Below are 15,960 nucleotides of genomic sequence, written 5' to 3' on the forward strand. Positions count from 1 at the left end.
GTGAAACTGATTTTGGACTCGACTGCACAGAGGTGCCATTTAGAAGGATGCGTTGGGTGTCTCTCTAGCGTTCCTCGGTACAGTGTTCGATCAGTGCATTTTGACAGAACGTGAGAACCGAACGTATTCGAAAATTGTGTAAATCATGCGAGAGTGAATACGAACGAAAGGATATTAAAGTGTAAAGTGAAGGAGGAGAATCGACAACTGGAAGAATTTTCATTCGACGTTCTGAATGGATATACAACCTCTCTACTGAACGGTTTTCATCTACACTCAAGCTTTGTTTTTCTCATAATCTTAGATATTTCTCGATAGCTGTAACCTTTTTTTGCTATCGTCCCGCGCTTTACTATATAAAAGAGTACTTTATATTAATGATGAGCGATGGTAAGAAGGTAGGTGAAAATTCCAGTAGTGAGGTTGTTGACCAATTTCGGAGCTGTAGGGATCTCAGCGACATCGTACCTCTGTATATTCCACGCGCTCTTTATTTGAAACCAGTTGCGAAAATAAATGTATCTGTTAATCTTCCCCAACTGAAAGTACCAGGTAAAAGAACCAAGCATAGTAGTTAATGAATTTACCTTCATAATGTTTTCTTTTTCTTTAAATATCTTAATCCTTTACTGTGATTGAGTTTAATATATTCACTGCAACGTGTAAAAACTTGAGGAAGCTGCTCCAAAATTTGGGAGAGCTTTAGGAGATAAGCGATGTATGGTTGCATCATTGCAGAGTTATATTTTTCTATTGCATTGAATGTATTAAATGAAAGGTATTTATGCTGTAGGGATATATAATATATTTATATTACAACACATGTTTTTGATTCTTCAATTTTTTTAATATTTGTACTCATAAAACAATGCTAAGAGTTATTGAAATACTACATTGCTTTTGGTATTCAGATGTTGTTTTAAATTGCAACAGAGTTAATCAGTTTGAAGTTTCATTTCTTACATATTTTATTATGTTTATGAATAATTCATGATTTTTTTATTGAAATGGTACAAATAATATAGTTCTAACTCATATTTGAGAGAGCAAGTGCAATAGATTTATTTCCACAAGCTTAATCTCACCTTCTCTTAGGTTTACATCATCTGATTCAATAAGCGTTGATTCTTTTAACAGGAAATGTATGGCATTCTCTTAAATTTGTACAAATCTATAATTACACATATTTTTAGCATAATAGGTTTTTACAGAAAAATTAACTGCGATATAAACAGGAAAAACAATATCAACATGGGAAGTAATGGAGAAGATACGTACCCTTATACTACCGGACGAGTTTGCATCTCTGAAGGTAGCCAAGAGTACGCTGGAATTTATCAGATTGGAAGGAGACCTGCAAGACAGATGCAGGCTACAGCGTGTGCTAGCAAGGCTGGACTCGCAACGTTTGAATCTCTCTGGATTCCCAAATGTATTAAAAGTTCGAGCAGCAGAGACGAAAGATGAGTTTCCTACGAGACACAGTTGGGATTCTTACTTTAGAGATGCTAAGCATATGAATGAACTCAAGCCTGGTGAGAGGCCTGACACCATACACATAACAGGCTTGCCTGTTAAGTGGTTCACAGAGGATGGTGCAACCATGCCTAGTGAATCTTTGATTGCGAAAATCTTTAAGAAGTGGGGAGCACTTAGAAGAATTGATGTACCTGCTGCTGATCCTTATAGATCAAGAATGCGTCTTGGCACAAATATAAATAAATTCAGTTATGAAGATGGGATATTTTTTGATGCGTATATTCAGTATGTAGAATATATGGATTTTGTTAGAGCTATGGATGCATTACGTGGGATGAAACTCCTTAAAAGAGAAGGAGAGAATGCATTCACAGCTGCCATTAAGGTACATCTTGTAAATGAAATTTTCTATGTACATTTTGTAGCTACAAAATATCAATTATGTACTTTATTTACTCTTGGAATAATAAAGAATACCTTATTTATTTATTTTAATTGATCTATGCGTAGATCACGTTCGATAAAACAAAGCATATGAGTGATAGCACTATCGCGCATAGAGAATTTGAGAGGAAACGTCTTATAGCGCAGGATACGTTAGCAGCGGAAAGACTTCGTAGGAAAGAGGAAGCTGAAGAGAAACGTCGCGAGGAGTTGAAGTAATTAAGAATAGAATTTGTGACTAAACATTTAATTCGAGTTACGCAACGTATTACTTTTTGCCAGGAAAAAAGAAGAAGTGGACGCGAAAGCAAAAGACAATAGACGGCAAAAAAGAGAGGAAAAACGCAAACGAAAAGCAATAACTATATTTCGGAAAAAAGAGGAGGACAAAGTGTCTATGAAAATTGCTAGAGAGGGACAGAAATTAATAAAAGCACAGCGGCAACTTGAAAGTATTCGGCTTTTGGACGAATTATTTGATAGAATAAAGGTAAAATTCTAGGAAACTAATGTTACTTAACACTTCATAGTTGAAAAATTGAATTAATATACGTCCTGTATTTCAAGATAAAAGTGGAAAATAACGAAATAAAAATCGACGAAATCCCTAAAACCGATACAAAATGTGATGATAAGAAAAATAGCAAAGAGGATGGTACCGTTCAAGTATTAAGTTCAGACGAGGATGGGAAGAAAGACAAGAAGCTTAAAAAATCTAAGAAAAAGAAATCCAAGAAGGAAAAGAAAAAAAAGGTATCCTTGTTCTTTATTTTTGTTGCATCTATAATTATAAGTTTCCATTCCTTAAATATATGTTTCTAATCATTCTTACAGAAAAAACGGAAAAAGGGAAAGGATTCGGAAAACTCAGCAAGTCTGAGCGAAGACTCAGGGACGGAAGAACAAACGAAAAAGTTGAAAAGTGTTCTGAAACAGAATGTTGCATATCCATCTTCATCAACAAGTATGAAGTCTGATCATTACTAATAGATATAGTTTCAACTTTCAGAGGTATTTTACTAATGATCTTTTATCTTTCAGCTTCTGCTCCCTTGGACTCTCTTCCTTATCCGACCCTCTACCCACGATTCCCTCAACCATGGTACTACGAAGCAGCTTTACCCATGATTTACCCAACTTTGTCAAGGGGTATGTCCAGAGGAGGGCGCTTCTCCCGTGGAAGAGGTAGAGGACTCTTGTGGCGTAACAGCGGAAATCCTCGCGCACTTCAGAGTTTCAACCCTCACCTGTACAACGAGCAGTACTACAAGTACTTCGCTCATTTAGTCGGCCAGGATTATCACTCGTTCGAGTACAGGAATTCACGGTCCTTCAGCAAATCCAGGTCTAGGTCCAAGTCAAGAACGAGGACCAGGTCTAAGTCAAGATCACGGTCGAGGCCGAAGTCCAGGTCCAGACCTAGCTCCAGATCGAACTCTAGATCCCAGCGTAAATCGAGAACACGTTCAAGATCGCGGTCCAGGTCTAAATCGAGAAGCAAATCGAGGTCGCGAAGTCGCAGACGAAGTAGAAGCAGATCTCGATCAAGAAGACGACGAGGGAAGTCGAAGTCAAGGTCGAGGTCTGGCACGAGGGTACGTTCGCGATCTCGGCGGTCGAGGTCTAGGAAAAAGTCTCGATCGCCAACCAGATCAAGATCTTGGAATAATAGCAGAAATCGGTTCAAACGTAGGAGAGATAGATCTGCGTCGAAAGTGAAAATCACCAGGGCAAAGTCTCGTAGTAATTCGCCTAAGAGAAGATCTCGTAGCAGCACTTGGTCCATGCCGAAGTCTCCTGACAGAAGAAGCTGTTCCTGGTCAAAAAGTGTTGATAATGTGAACAATAGTAAGTTGGATTCTGAGAAATCGGTGCAAGTGCAGGAGGAGAAGGGATCTAATAAAGAAGTATCACAAGTTTCTCAACCAGAGAAGGCTGCTTCTGACTGACAATAATTAAAGCCAATTCTTCTCTCTGATGTCTTCGATTCTATCACTTAAGAATATCTTCTTGTACTGCTGTACACAAGAATCTGTGCAAAGCATCACAGTGTTTGTAGTACATGTTTAATGAGGACAAAGAAGATATATATTTTTGTTTACGTGATAAAACTTCCTGAACTTAAACAATTAAATACAGTAATATATAGCAAGGAAATAAACAAGAATATTGCTCGACATCTGAATCCCACGGATGTTTTAAATTCTGAACTTGTATTATACGAATTGCAGAAAGTAAGCTTGATTGTACATAATTTGTGGACGATAGTGTAAGATTCCAAGAAACAATCCAAGGAAGTTATGCATTTTTCAATTGAGGTTAGAAATAAATATGAGATGGATAAGGTGGAAATCTTGTTGAAATTTTTTTAAATACCACTATAAAATATCTATTGTAGAAAGAAGTTGTTGGGAGCTTGGATTAATCTGGCTGTTCTACATGGTTGGAAGAGAAATACAGACAACTCGATTTGCAAATTTTATTTGTTTTTCGGCATGAAAATGCATTGGTTCATAAACATTGTAATCGTTATACCCCTATATCTCCTTAAATCGAAGATCGATTTTAGCAGCGTTCCTTCGGGGATACACGCTACGATTAGGTTTTCTTTTTATCGACTGGTGCTCGCTTGATATCATTAATTCGCCTATGATTAACAGGATCGAAATTCATCGTTTTCATTTTGTTCATTTGTTAGTGCCGTGATCAGCACCGTGCGCGTATCCGCTCGATACGGTATCGTTTTCTCAACACGGTCGTTTCTCTTTAAAAATATGTGCTACATTTGTTTTTTCCTTCATTTCCTCATCGCTATAATTAATAATATAATAATACGTATATATACATTTCGCGTTGTTGAATCGCACCCTCGTATGTTTCAGAATAACAACTCGTTTTGTCTTACAATCAATGCTCCGCAATGATATTCAAATCTAATGGAAGATTTTTTATCATTCTTGAACATCATTCGCTTCTACATGTTTCCTCTTTCGATTTTTTCCCCTCCGTTTAAAGTTATTGGCGTTACTCGTTTTACGTTTACTGGGTTCTCCTGTTCTCTTTCTGTTTTAAATTGCCTACCGCTACGGTATCTTCAGAATTGATTAGATATTGACTACTTTCAAGATTCGTTGCGTGGGAATTGTTTCCTTTAGACTTTATTGATCCTCGGATGATAGCGTTCCCTCGTTTTTCGCACTCGACGATGTTCCTTCCGTACCATTTGTATCGTCAATTTCAGCGATGAAATTTCTCTAGCTGCGATCGAGCGAACGCTATCTTCTATGATAACTGAATCGGTGATTCGAGAGATGAACCGATTCCATTTTTTCCCAGAAAAATGATTTCTATAGAATTTAAATATGAATAGAATTTTTAAATCTCTCGGCAAAAAAATTCAAAGTACATTTTATTGTGTAATAGTCTACTTTCTCAAGAGCCATAAAGGTAAATTGGAATGCTAGCAATTTTTGCAACGAAGTTTCTATTAAAAAAATTTATTCAAATCTAGGTCAGTTTACTAGACATTAATCTTATTTTTACTTCCGCGAGAAAAGGTTTTGCGGTATACGTTGCTCCTCGAATCACCGATGCAATTTTGCTCGATATAATTCTGCATCATTGCATGCTTCACGTTCGTAGAATACAGAGGTATTCTTTCGTTTAACCGATTTCGTTTCATTCACCCCGGTGTACATTCTAAAAATGAATCGTCCATTTTCCAATAGCGAAGCCACTGGTGCTCGCTGAGCCACCATTTTTGGTACGAAGAATCCAACGAAACATAATGGAAAATTCGCGGAGCTCCAGATTTCCAGAATATTAGTATTTTTCTACATGTTTCGATTTATATATTTCCTTTCTAAGCGCACAATACTTTTGCTCGTAAATTATTTCCTTCTAGGAAGCTCTCATGTTTAATTTTCTCTCCCTATTCTTCCGTCGACATTTAAAAAAAAAGTTAAGTTTACGTCTACTGTTCTTTTAATAAAAAAATAGTAGAAATTCTTTATAGTTTCTCAAAGTTCGATACACCGAGTATTTGGGAAATGAACGACCCAAGTACAATCTTTTCATTGAGCAAGCATTACATGCTTCGCGCCAGCCATCGTCCGATATCGTAGAAGTACTAACGCGACACCCTGTGGGTTCTTCGTAATCTAGATTTCTTTGGATGAGGATTGACACGTTGAAAGGACACACATAAGACGTAACTTGCTTAAAGGAATCCTTCTGGAACGACTGGTTGTCAGTACGATACGAATTTGAGCGATAAAGTGGGATAGAAGGATCATCCCTTTAGTCATTCCTAGGTGGTCAGTTGTGTGGCTCTTCAAATTTTTAACATATATCTAATATAAAATGAGAATTTCACGAAATTTTTGAGAAGTATGAAATATATCATAAATCAATTAAAAAGTGTTCATCATTGTGCGAGTATGAGTGTCTAAAATCAAAAGAATTGAATATTCTATAGTCTTCGAAGTATAAAGCGATCATTTCCTTACGAATTAAGTAACAATACAACTCCCGACAATATCTCCAACACTCTGTATTATACTGTTAAATACTTATATCACAACGAATCTCTGAACACTTTAAGTTTCCCTTTTTCTTTTCCCCTCATTAACTCTATCTCTACAGAAAAAGAAATTGAAAAGTAATCCGCGAACATTTCCCCTCGTATCACATAGTTGATATAAATTTCAAGGCCGTGCCGCGAAATGCCACTTACGTTAAAGTGGCCAAATAGCCATTTCGAATTTAGAACTGTCACGACATTTGGAAGTGATATCCTTTCTGGACGCTTCTGTTTCAGCGACGCTCATGTTCCACGCGGATAGTCTGCCAACGAAACTCTGCGAACTTACATAATCAACCTTATAATTGCAACGTCAACGACACTCCTCTCCAGCTGAATGTATACAAAAACGCTGCACGCCAACTAGGCACATGATTGAGATATCAAACGCTGTATTCATTGCCATAGAGAGGGACGCAAGGTAAGTGGGCGATCATTCTTTCAACGATACATTAAAGCCAATGGGTCCAAGGGGAGCAATTAATTTCAGTGTTGTTCGATCAATTTTAATAAATTGCGCGATTGCGAGAACTTCTAATTTGAGCGTAATGGCTGGAAATTAAGATCGCGTAATGCAATTAGTTGTACAATTTTTTGTTAACGTTAGAATGTAATAGAGACTTCGAATAATAGCGGAGAATATTTTTGGCTTCAAGTTTTTAATATTTAGCGCGAGAGAATAGAGGAAAACTATGTTTTAAGTAGTATAAGTCAATCATATGTCACACAAGGCGGAAAAAACAGGTAGGGGTCACTTAAACGGCGAATTGATGGAATAATTTTTCCTTCCCAAGGGTGATGATGATCAGGTGGAGTTATAGACGATGTCTTTTAACAATCACAGCAAACAGTAACAGTTTATAACAACAGTTAACCATCGAAGACGCGTCGAGCGTTTCGCTGCGTCCTGTGTGTCTCCTTTCAACGGCGATTAATAGGATAGAGAGAAAGATAGAGGTTCGTTAAAAAAGACTAGTTCCCCTTAACTCGTGGTCGCTAGATCACCCTATAGATTAATAGGTAGTACATTATTTAGTAATCTCTTGGTCATTTTACGTTAACAGTTAGACGGCGACAGCCTGCTATGTAATATTCGGTAAAGATCTTAATAAATTGTCTGAGAGTTAAAACCGTTTTAAACGCTACCGTTATTCATCGTAATACTCATAATAATAATAATTTTTAATAATAAGAATCCACAATAATAACAACCGTAATAAATTATCAGACGCGATAATAACGTATAAACCGCCTCGAAGAATCGTTTCTCCGACGTTATCTTCAACGATTTCATTATTTCTGCTTTTTTTTTCTCTCTCTCTTCTCCTCGAGGTTTCCCGTTTCCCCTTGCCTCCTGTTACAATCGTTCCCGATTCGAGTTGCCGTCACGTTAGTCGCGTTCAGAGACGATCGATCGAACCGCTTGCGATTTTCGAGTGGCTCTTCGCGCCCGTTTATCCACTTTCCCCACCCCCGACATCTGGGCAACACCTTCGCCAGGATTTTCATCTCGTCTGGCTCTTCCCCTGCTCATTGGGAGTCGCGAATTCGATTTACGAGCGTCGACACGGCGAGCCGTAGTTCACTCCGCAACAGTAAGGAAGATATTGTGCGAGGATCGACGCGTTAACTTGTCTCTGATTTCGCTACGTTTATGTACAAAGATACAGTCCGATTTTAGCCTGTGGCTTTAGTCGTCACTCTTTGTTCTTTCCTTTTCTCTTGGGGCTTTCCATTTCTGGGTTCTGTCTCGCTTCTTTTTGGCCTCTTTAGGAATAATGTTTACTGACAGCGCTGACGATGTTAGACACGATTTCGTGAAACGATGCCCATGTACATATTGCAACGGATACGTTTGAACGAACTTCTGTCGTGTTCCTATTGGGAAAAGAAGAGCACGCTTCCGTGACATATAGTGTGATAGGCGAAATTGATTCGAACGAATTTGAAACTCGCTGTTGGACAGGCGTTTGGAATCATTTGTGAAGTTTTGGTAACACTGCGTAGATTTAGCGTGGGTGGTGGTTGTATTTCGAGGATTCTTAAATGAGTGTAATTTGGATTTTACTTGAATTTGAGGAAAGTGTTTATCCACTGATTCACAAATAATTTCATTCTGTTTTTGCCTCGAAGGGTTTTTCAGAAAGCAAAGTATCTCCAAGTTTGCGTTAAATAAGCGAAGAAAAGGGCCGTGGAAGATAGAATTAAGATTTGCAGCACCCTTATTATTATCAAGGCGGAAAGTCTCACCTTGTAAGTGTAGACTGCGCTTTACGCAACAAGGGACACACTCACCCTTATTCAGAGACACCCTCGACCACCCTTCCCTCGTCCCAGCATTTTCACATCCGTTCAACGTACAAAATACATATATACACATATAAAGTACAACATTTAAACATCAATTCAACGTTCTACGAATAGGAAAACGTGACGTCTAGGGGGTGGTCGAATTTGTTCTGAAATTCTCGCTCCTTTATGTGAACGTACAAAGTTTCCTTGAAACAAAGGCCATAATACAATTCTCAATATATAATATATATACATACATTATATACTATATAATATTGTGTATATTACATGATATAGTATACACATATGTACAGGTATAAACATATAAAGTAATCTCTGCGTAGTCGAGACAGACTCTGCTTAGATCAAATAGTTTCGTTATTTTGAGGGACATGGAGAAGTAACTTTTATGGAAGATTCAGGAAGAATTTTTCCTGTTAATTGTTCTGCAATATATTTGGCATTTATTCATTAGAAAGATGTAACAGAAAATGAAGTAAAAATTGCAATTATTAAATTAGAATTTTTCTCTGATGTCATTCAAAGTAACGAAAGCATTTCAGTAGAACAAAGCGTGCCATTCCATATACACATTCTTCTCTTTGCAGTATGAATACATGAAGGAAAGTCAATGGAATAGTTCTCTTGGGTAATGGTCTCCATTTTAGGGTCCTTTTCGTTATCGTGTTAAAGGAATGTTCGCGTTCTTCCGCGGCTTAAAGTCACGCCCCCACATATGCAAATTGTCTGAACAGTTAAAACACAGAAGATTAATCACGTTTCCCCCAGAAGCATTTACTGCAAAAACATGTACAGTAAAAAGAAAAGTTCAAGAAGAAGTTTCAGATAATTTCAGAAACATTTCGAATCTACTTTGTACACTGCAGAAGTGGGAACGTGGCTTAAGGGTACATCTACTGGCAGGTGGCGAGTTTTCTTAGTCTCTGTGTGTACAGCTTGTCGCTTCGGTTCCTATTTCGGTCTTCACAACTTCATAGTACAAACTTCTGGCTGAAATGAAACCACGATAATGCCCTACCTTTCTCGACAGAAAGAACTGCAGCTTTTTTGTGGAAGGTATGGACGTTTGTCAGTTTCTGTAATCTTATTGTATCCTTTCACCAATAATCTCTCGAGCTCGGTGTAAACGGCCTCTATTACAATCTTGTCCAACTATGGTTAAAGAATTTTATTATCATTTGCTCTCGAGTGTGGAGTCACGATTAAAGAACATTATGTTTCCTCGGAAGATTATGCAATTTCTCTATTTAGTATATCCTGTCTAGTGTCCTCTGATCGTTTAAAATCCTCGACGTCTACGGATGCTAATTAATGGCTCAAAGCAACGATGGTACCCACCAGTCTAACCATTAACTAAAATTACCGATTCGATTTGTCGGGACCCATTTCTAGACTCTTCTAAAACGACTGACATTTAACGCGATCGTTTCTGCACGACGCGCTTCTTCCCCATTTTTACCCTCGATTCCCCGTTGCCCCTCGTGACTATATTTCGTCGATGATCCCGCTGGTTACCTACAGTTCCCATATTTATACATTACATAATACTTATAGTACCTGTCTCTATCGCCTAATGCTCCGATATTGAGACTGTCTTCTTTTTTTTTTTTAATTTTTCTTACTTGGCGTGGTCTTCCTGGCACTATAATGCACTTTTAAGAAGTCTATATAAAAATATCGTGTGGAGTTGTGTCCAGTACGTTGAGCCGTGACAGAGAGAAAGAGAGAGGAAGGGAAACTTACAGAGGGGTAAGAATCATAGAAAAGGAAAGGGGAAGAATTTTTGGAATTTCTTTGGTTAACAGACGTGTAGTGAAAGAAGAATAGGGGCAGCCAGAGAAGGGGATGGAAGAAAGAAAGGGGATGAGTACATTGGTGACAATTGTGTCTTTTTTTTTTTTATCTTTTGGTCCCGTTTCGCGTTTCGGAATAGCCGCGAAACAACGCTTTCGAAATGAAACAATGACGGACAAGACAAACCAGGTCCCAACGTTTATCGCGGAAACGAACGCTCGAATATTTTTGGAGGCAGACGAGTGTCTTCTGTAGCTTTTTGTCCAGAGATTATTTCAACCCCTTGAGTCCATCTTCCCTTTTCCTGATGAATTTTCATCCTTCAAGATGTCGAACGTCTGCCCTCAAAAATCTCAATGAACTCTCTCAGGTTCACGGTGCCGCTTTCATTTCTTTTTGTTCGTTTTCTGCTTGCTCTCGCTAAGTCGTCGGTAGTGTTTCCTCCTCGGGTCATCGCTGATCACGATGTCGGAAAGAACAAATTCTGCACGTCGGATGCGTGAGCATGGACTGTGAAACGCCATATCACGCTCGAAATTAATAATATGTTACGAGAACAGTGTCTCGTGGATATAATATATTATTAATATCCGTGTCTGTGTATTTGTAGTGTGTGTTCATCGTTCGTGTATGTCGTGTATAATTAGATGTATATATGTATACCTGCGCCAGCGTTGAAGGAATCAAGAAATTACATCTTAAAAGTCCAAAAAAGAGAAGACACAGATCGAGAACTATATTTCGCAAAAAATCTAGGTAAAAATGAAATCCAATTTAGCGCCACTTTTACGCCACATTTTGTGCCAGAAATTCATCATCTTATTAAGAAGATATCGCAGACCAGAGTGAAGAAAAACTGATTTAATTTTTGCTCAGAAATTTCACCAGAAATTCCCCATTTGTGTTTCCTCCTTCGGGATCTCGAAAGTAGACGTAATCCCCTAATCGCGGCGTCGCGTGACGACGACTAATCTCGACGACGTTGCTCGTTAACGTGCTCGTTTTCCCCCGATCGCTCTATAGTCTCAATTTCAACTGTTTAGTATCAATTAACGTAATTAAACTTTACATACGCTCGCGCCAACGCTGCGCCCATACTCTGCGTGCGGTCGAGCGTCACGTGATCGGAAGTTCGCAAGCCATCTCGGCGATCTATCGCAACGAAGTCAAGCGTTGGCTACGACGATTTCCGGTCACTCGGCGGCTCCCACTGCTCCTGCAGTAGAACACGCGAGAAGAGTGTCTGACTTTCAGGACTGGCCGAAACGGTGCCCACAGGAAACTGCCAACCGGAAGTTACCTTAAGAAAATGTATCTCTTGTCAAGGGAAATTTGTATCGAGCAGGTGGACCGTGTTAAGTCGTTTTACTGCTCTTACAAAGTGTATTCCACATAGAAGCCTCCAGTTTATAATTTTGAACGACATTCGATGATAAAATAACTTTTATTGTTTGAATGTACTTTTACCTCTAAAGTCGCGAACTAAGTAGTCTTACTGATACTATAAAATGAATTTTACTTAGAAGCCTCGAATTTATAATTGTAAAGAAAATTTTCTGACAAAATAATTGTATTGTTTGATGGTGTTTTTATCTGTAAAGTTGTGAGCTAAGATTCTTGAGTTAGTTGAGAGAACGAAACTAGAATTGGATGAAAGGAATACATTTGAGGAACAAGTAGTTCCTTAAGTTAATCTAAATTTGAATTTTGTTTCTCAAACTTACGACTTCCTGCTTGAGGCACGTTCCGTCCAACCCTGTTGCAGACTTCAGAGCGTCGTTGGCGGATTTCTTCCCGTTTGTCTAGTACTTCGTTTAATTAAGCCTATCTTGTCGTGGCGACAGCTTCGAGTGCGTGTGCAGGGTGGTCCACGTAACTGTATTCCCTCGTAAATATTAATTTCATGGAGAATCATTCTGGGAAGCACACTATTTCAATGAGAACCAGGTTCGACACCCTATACAGTGTCTTCATTCAGAATTTATTTCAATAAGAAACCTTTAGAATCGAAAGCCATTCCAACCTGTACATGAATTTTTCAGAGACACGAGTCTGACCTACATTTCCCTAATTAAAAATCACCTTCGTAATTTTATTATCCCCTACGTTCGAATTTTGAAATAAAGGAGTCTGATTTCACAGTTTTTTTCATGAGACGAAACTGGACGTAGTTGCATTAGTAATTCTTTAATGTAGGGTTGCAAGACGTCAAGCCAAGGTCAGGCACAGTTGAAATGGTTGAAGCGTCGTTTACACTTCTGAATCTCTTATGAATTTTGAAATCCTTCGAAGGGAGTCGAAGATAAAACAAGCTTGCAGTATGCATCCCTTTCGGACCTTGTTTTCGTCGGCAACAATTTTCGATAAAATCAATATTTACGATCCGCCTCTGTGTGTCTCTGTGCGCGCCACGCGAGTGGTCCACCCCGCGCGCGCACACGTCCACACCGCTGTGCGTAGCCCGTTTATAAAAAATTTCCCCCTTCGGTGGAAACGTAGCCTTTGTACCCGTGCGCCATGTACATACACTTTATATACACTAACAATATAATATCCTATGTAACCCTACGGACGTTAAAGCGGATAAGATCACTTTAAGTTCTCCCTCCATCAGCCCCGTTGATTACTTCGTGGTCTCTCGGTGGCCCTTAAAATTCCTCCAGCCTCTGACTCGATTCAGGGGTGGTTACAGTGAATCTCCCCTCCAGTCGTCCATATTTGCGTAGTCGGTTCGTGAAAGGAGTCTTGCGTCGCTCGGTTTCTTCTTTGGCTCAAGGTCTGATGACTGCTTGTTGACAGTGGAAGTTACTTATTGGAGGGGTAGTATCGCGGGGGTTGCAGCCACGAAGCGATGAGTGTGTGAAGGAAGAATGGAGTTCACACTTTTTAAGAGTTCTTGGGACAGATAATAAAAGGGTAGAATTTCAGGTTCCTCGGAGTTAGTGTTCTTTTCTACAATATTTAAGAATACTGTTCTTGGAAATCATTTCTTTAGGGGTTGATGAAACTTAGACAGAATGTTCGTACTGCTTCGTGGCTACAGAGTTATCTTTCAGCCTACGGTACGTTAAAAACGGCTCCACAGGGAAAGTATAGAATTTCAACTGTTTCTCATTCCATCAGCGGAGATGTAAGAACTGGGTCGCGAAGGGTGTATCAGATACTACGGGGGTTGAACGTGACCAGGGACAGGTCCCCTCAGAACTTAAATTTTTAATTAGGGATGCAACGGTTCGAACGACTATACAGCACCTCCAGAGCTTCCCTAATGGTGGCGAGACACCCCCTGACTTTTCATCCCCTCGCCACCCGGAGCGAACTTAAAACTTACTCGGTGAACACGACGCGTTGCGTTTTAACGCAAAAACCGCTAACTTATTACCTAAGGATCGGCGGGAACGTGGCGCGGTCCATTGTCTTCGAAACTTCACTGTGCTCGTCCACCTTAAGAGCCACCCTCGCTCAGGGGAGACGTTCTCCACGCGCGTTCACCCTCTTCTTACTTACACACTTCCTTTGTGCCTGTCCGCGTCCTTCTTCACGAGGTATACAGAGATAAGATGGAGTTCGTGTGTCGAATATATATTTAAATATTAAGAAAAAAGTTTTCAGGCACGCAAGTTGGGCAGGGGAGCAGCCCGCAGCGAGTGGAAGATGGCGTCCGTACCTCTGAGTCCCTCCTACCTTTCCGAAACTTCGTGACGTTACCCCCTTTCGGTGTGTCTGTGTATGTGTGCACCCTTCTTTCCTTTAATAACGAAGACAGTCAATCGGGAAGAGGATTGGACCCGTTGTTTATGCTACTGCGAGACTTTCATCTGCGATTATAAAAGTGAGCGAGATGGTTCAACTATCGGCGGCTGTCTTGATCCCCTAGTTTTTAGATCTGTGGAAAAGATCGTAGAAATGAAGTCTCTATCCGCTACTTCAGTTTTTATTTAAGAATGAGGGTCAATTAAAAATAATGGCCTTTAGGTCAGCATTTTGTTGAGGAACTTTGTCTAAGCCTGCTGCTCTGAGATTTCAATCTACTCGAAGATACTAAATACAGTATTTCCTTGCTACACGTGGTACCACGTTTCTAATATCAACTCATGTACTAGCCCTCTATAGAGCAGTACAAATGAACCTCGTTTCCCCTAAAGAATTCTAAAGATATTGAATACGAGCCTAGGGAACACTGTACCCAAGTCTCTTCTGCCAGCAGTCTCCAGCAGGCTCAAGTCAAGATCACCATTCTTTCCAGCAAGTCTGTCCAAGCGGACATAAACTCACTCACACCCTTCTCACCCTTTACACAAGACCAATCCTCCGAAAGAACGTCTTCCCAGGGGAAGACCTTCCAACCCCACAATCCACCCTCCGCCGACGTTGAACCCTCGTCTAGCGCGATTCAAGAGACATCCGCGACTGCCGACCTCGCGATCCACCGATGGACCTGTGTAAGCTTCCCGACCCCGAGTAGTGTACAGAGTGTTTAACCGATCGCGTGGGAGGGACTCGAAAGGTGTACGGGCGTCGCGGGCCCTGGACCACGTGGGTCAGGGCCCTTAGTACGAGTGCTGCGGCTGCAAAGACGAGACTCAGCTGTGTGGAGACGTGTCGGACCCCTGGCTGTTGCCCAGTCCTCCCATTCCTGGCTGCGAGGTGAGCCTGGTGGCCGACTGGGAGGTGGTCGTCGTGCCCACCGTGGAATGTGCCAGGTTCGCGTGGTGTTTGCCTGTCTCGGGCACCAGGTGCGGCGTTCGGCTCGAAACTGGCGGCAGGACCGGGCTGACTGGCCACGGGTGGGTGCTGGGCGCGCTGGGCACGCTCCTCGAGTGCGGCAGCAGAGGCGAGTTCGACAGCGGATGGTGCACGTTGCTGCCAGAGATGCCCATCGAGAGGCTGTTCCCCGTCGTCACGCCCCCAGCACCGCCAGTCGTCACCATCGCCACCGCGGTGTCTGGGTGAAGGAAGTTGCGACGCTGCTCCATGCGGGCCAGGCACTTCGTCAGCTCACCTGGCAGCAGCTCCAGCTGACCCTGGAGGCCGGTCAGTTTCTCTTCTAGGCCGATCAGCCGGTCCTCCAGGCCCACCAGGCGCTCCTCGAGGGCGTCCTGACGGGTGCTCATGTCTGAGACGATCTCGTAGACTGTGTTCTGCGTCTGGAGGCCGCGGGGAATGAGTTAGTTAGAAGCTGTGCGATGAGGGAGGGCTGAGGAGGAGGAGGTGGGAGGTTAGTCTTGGAGGACCTTGGGTTTGCTGTTGACTTGGACCAGAGTATGGGTAGGGGAATATTGCCCCTTCCGTTTTAGTGAAAGGTGTTCAATGTCTGCTGTCTGAGTTGAAACTTGTAAGTCAGACAT

At 40.9% G+C, this 15,960-nt stretch overlaps 2 protein-coding genes across 3 annotated transcripts in view; one reads left to right on the plus strand and one right to left on the minus strand.

The window, feature by feature from the left end:
* Positions 1-53: 53 nt before the first annotated feature.
* Positions 54-3,872, plus strand: LOC143184774 (uncharacterized). 2 transcript variants are annotated; one of them, XM_076387234.1, is made up of 7 exons: positions 54-552; positions 1,236-1,864; positions 1,990-2,138; positions 2,206-2,413; positions 2,491-2,676; positions 2,758-2,887; positions 2,965-3,872. In XM_076387234.1, the coding sequence occupies exons 1-7, from the start codon at positions 378-380 to the stop codon at positions 3,870-3,872; spliced, it is 2,385 nt and encodes a 794-aa protein (XP_076243349.1). In that variant the 5' UTR covers positions 54-377. The 2 variants fall into 2 exon arrangements, with proteins under 2 accessions (XP_076243349.1, XP_076243350.1); XM_076387235.1 differs by having other exon boundaries at positions 458-552; positions 1,194-1,864.
* Positions 3,873-15,056: 11,184 nt separating this feature from the next.
* The window catches only part of Sk (small conductance calcium-activated potassium channel), a 189,053-nt gene continuing 188,149 nt past the window's right edge, over positions 15,057-15,960 (minus strand). Inside the window, exon 12 of the mRNA XM_076387233.1 lies at positions 15,057-15,759. Coding sequence (XP_076243348.1) covers positions 15,196-15,759 — 564 coding nt within the window. The 3' untranslated portion in view covers positions 15,057-15,195. The remainder of the gene's footprint in view (positions 15,760-15,960) is intronic.

This window comes from Calliopsis andreniformis, chromosome 10 (genome assembly GCF_051401765.1).
Source record: "Calliopsis andreniformis isolate RMS-2024a chromosome 10, iyCalAndr_principal, whole genome shotgun sequence".
Lineage (NCBI taxonomy): Eukaryota > Metazoa > Arthropoda > Insecta > Hymenoptera > Andrenidae > Calliopsis > Calliopsis andreniformis.

Bases quoted from the DNA above. Each gene is read 5' to 3' on its own strand.
- LOC143184774 (XM_076387234.1), top strand. From the start codon at position 378: ATGATGAGCGATGGTAAGAAGGTAGGTGAAAATTCCAGTAGTGAGGTT. The intron at 2,139-2,205 runs GTAATTAAGAAT...ACTTTTTGCCAG, and splicing joins AAACGTCGCGAGGAGTTGAA to GAAAAAAGAAGAAGTGGACG. The intron at 2,677-2,757 runs GTATCCTTGTTC...TCATTCTTACAG, and splicing joins AGAAGGAAAAGAAAAAAAAG to AAAAAACGGAAAAAGGGAAA.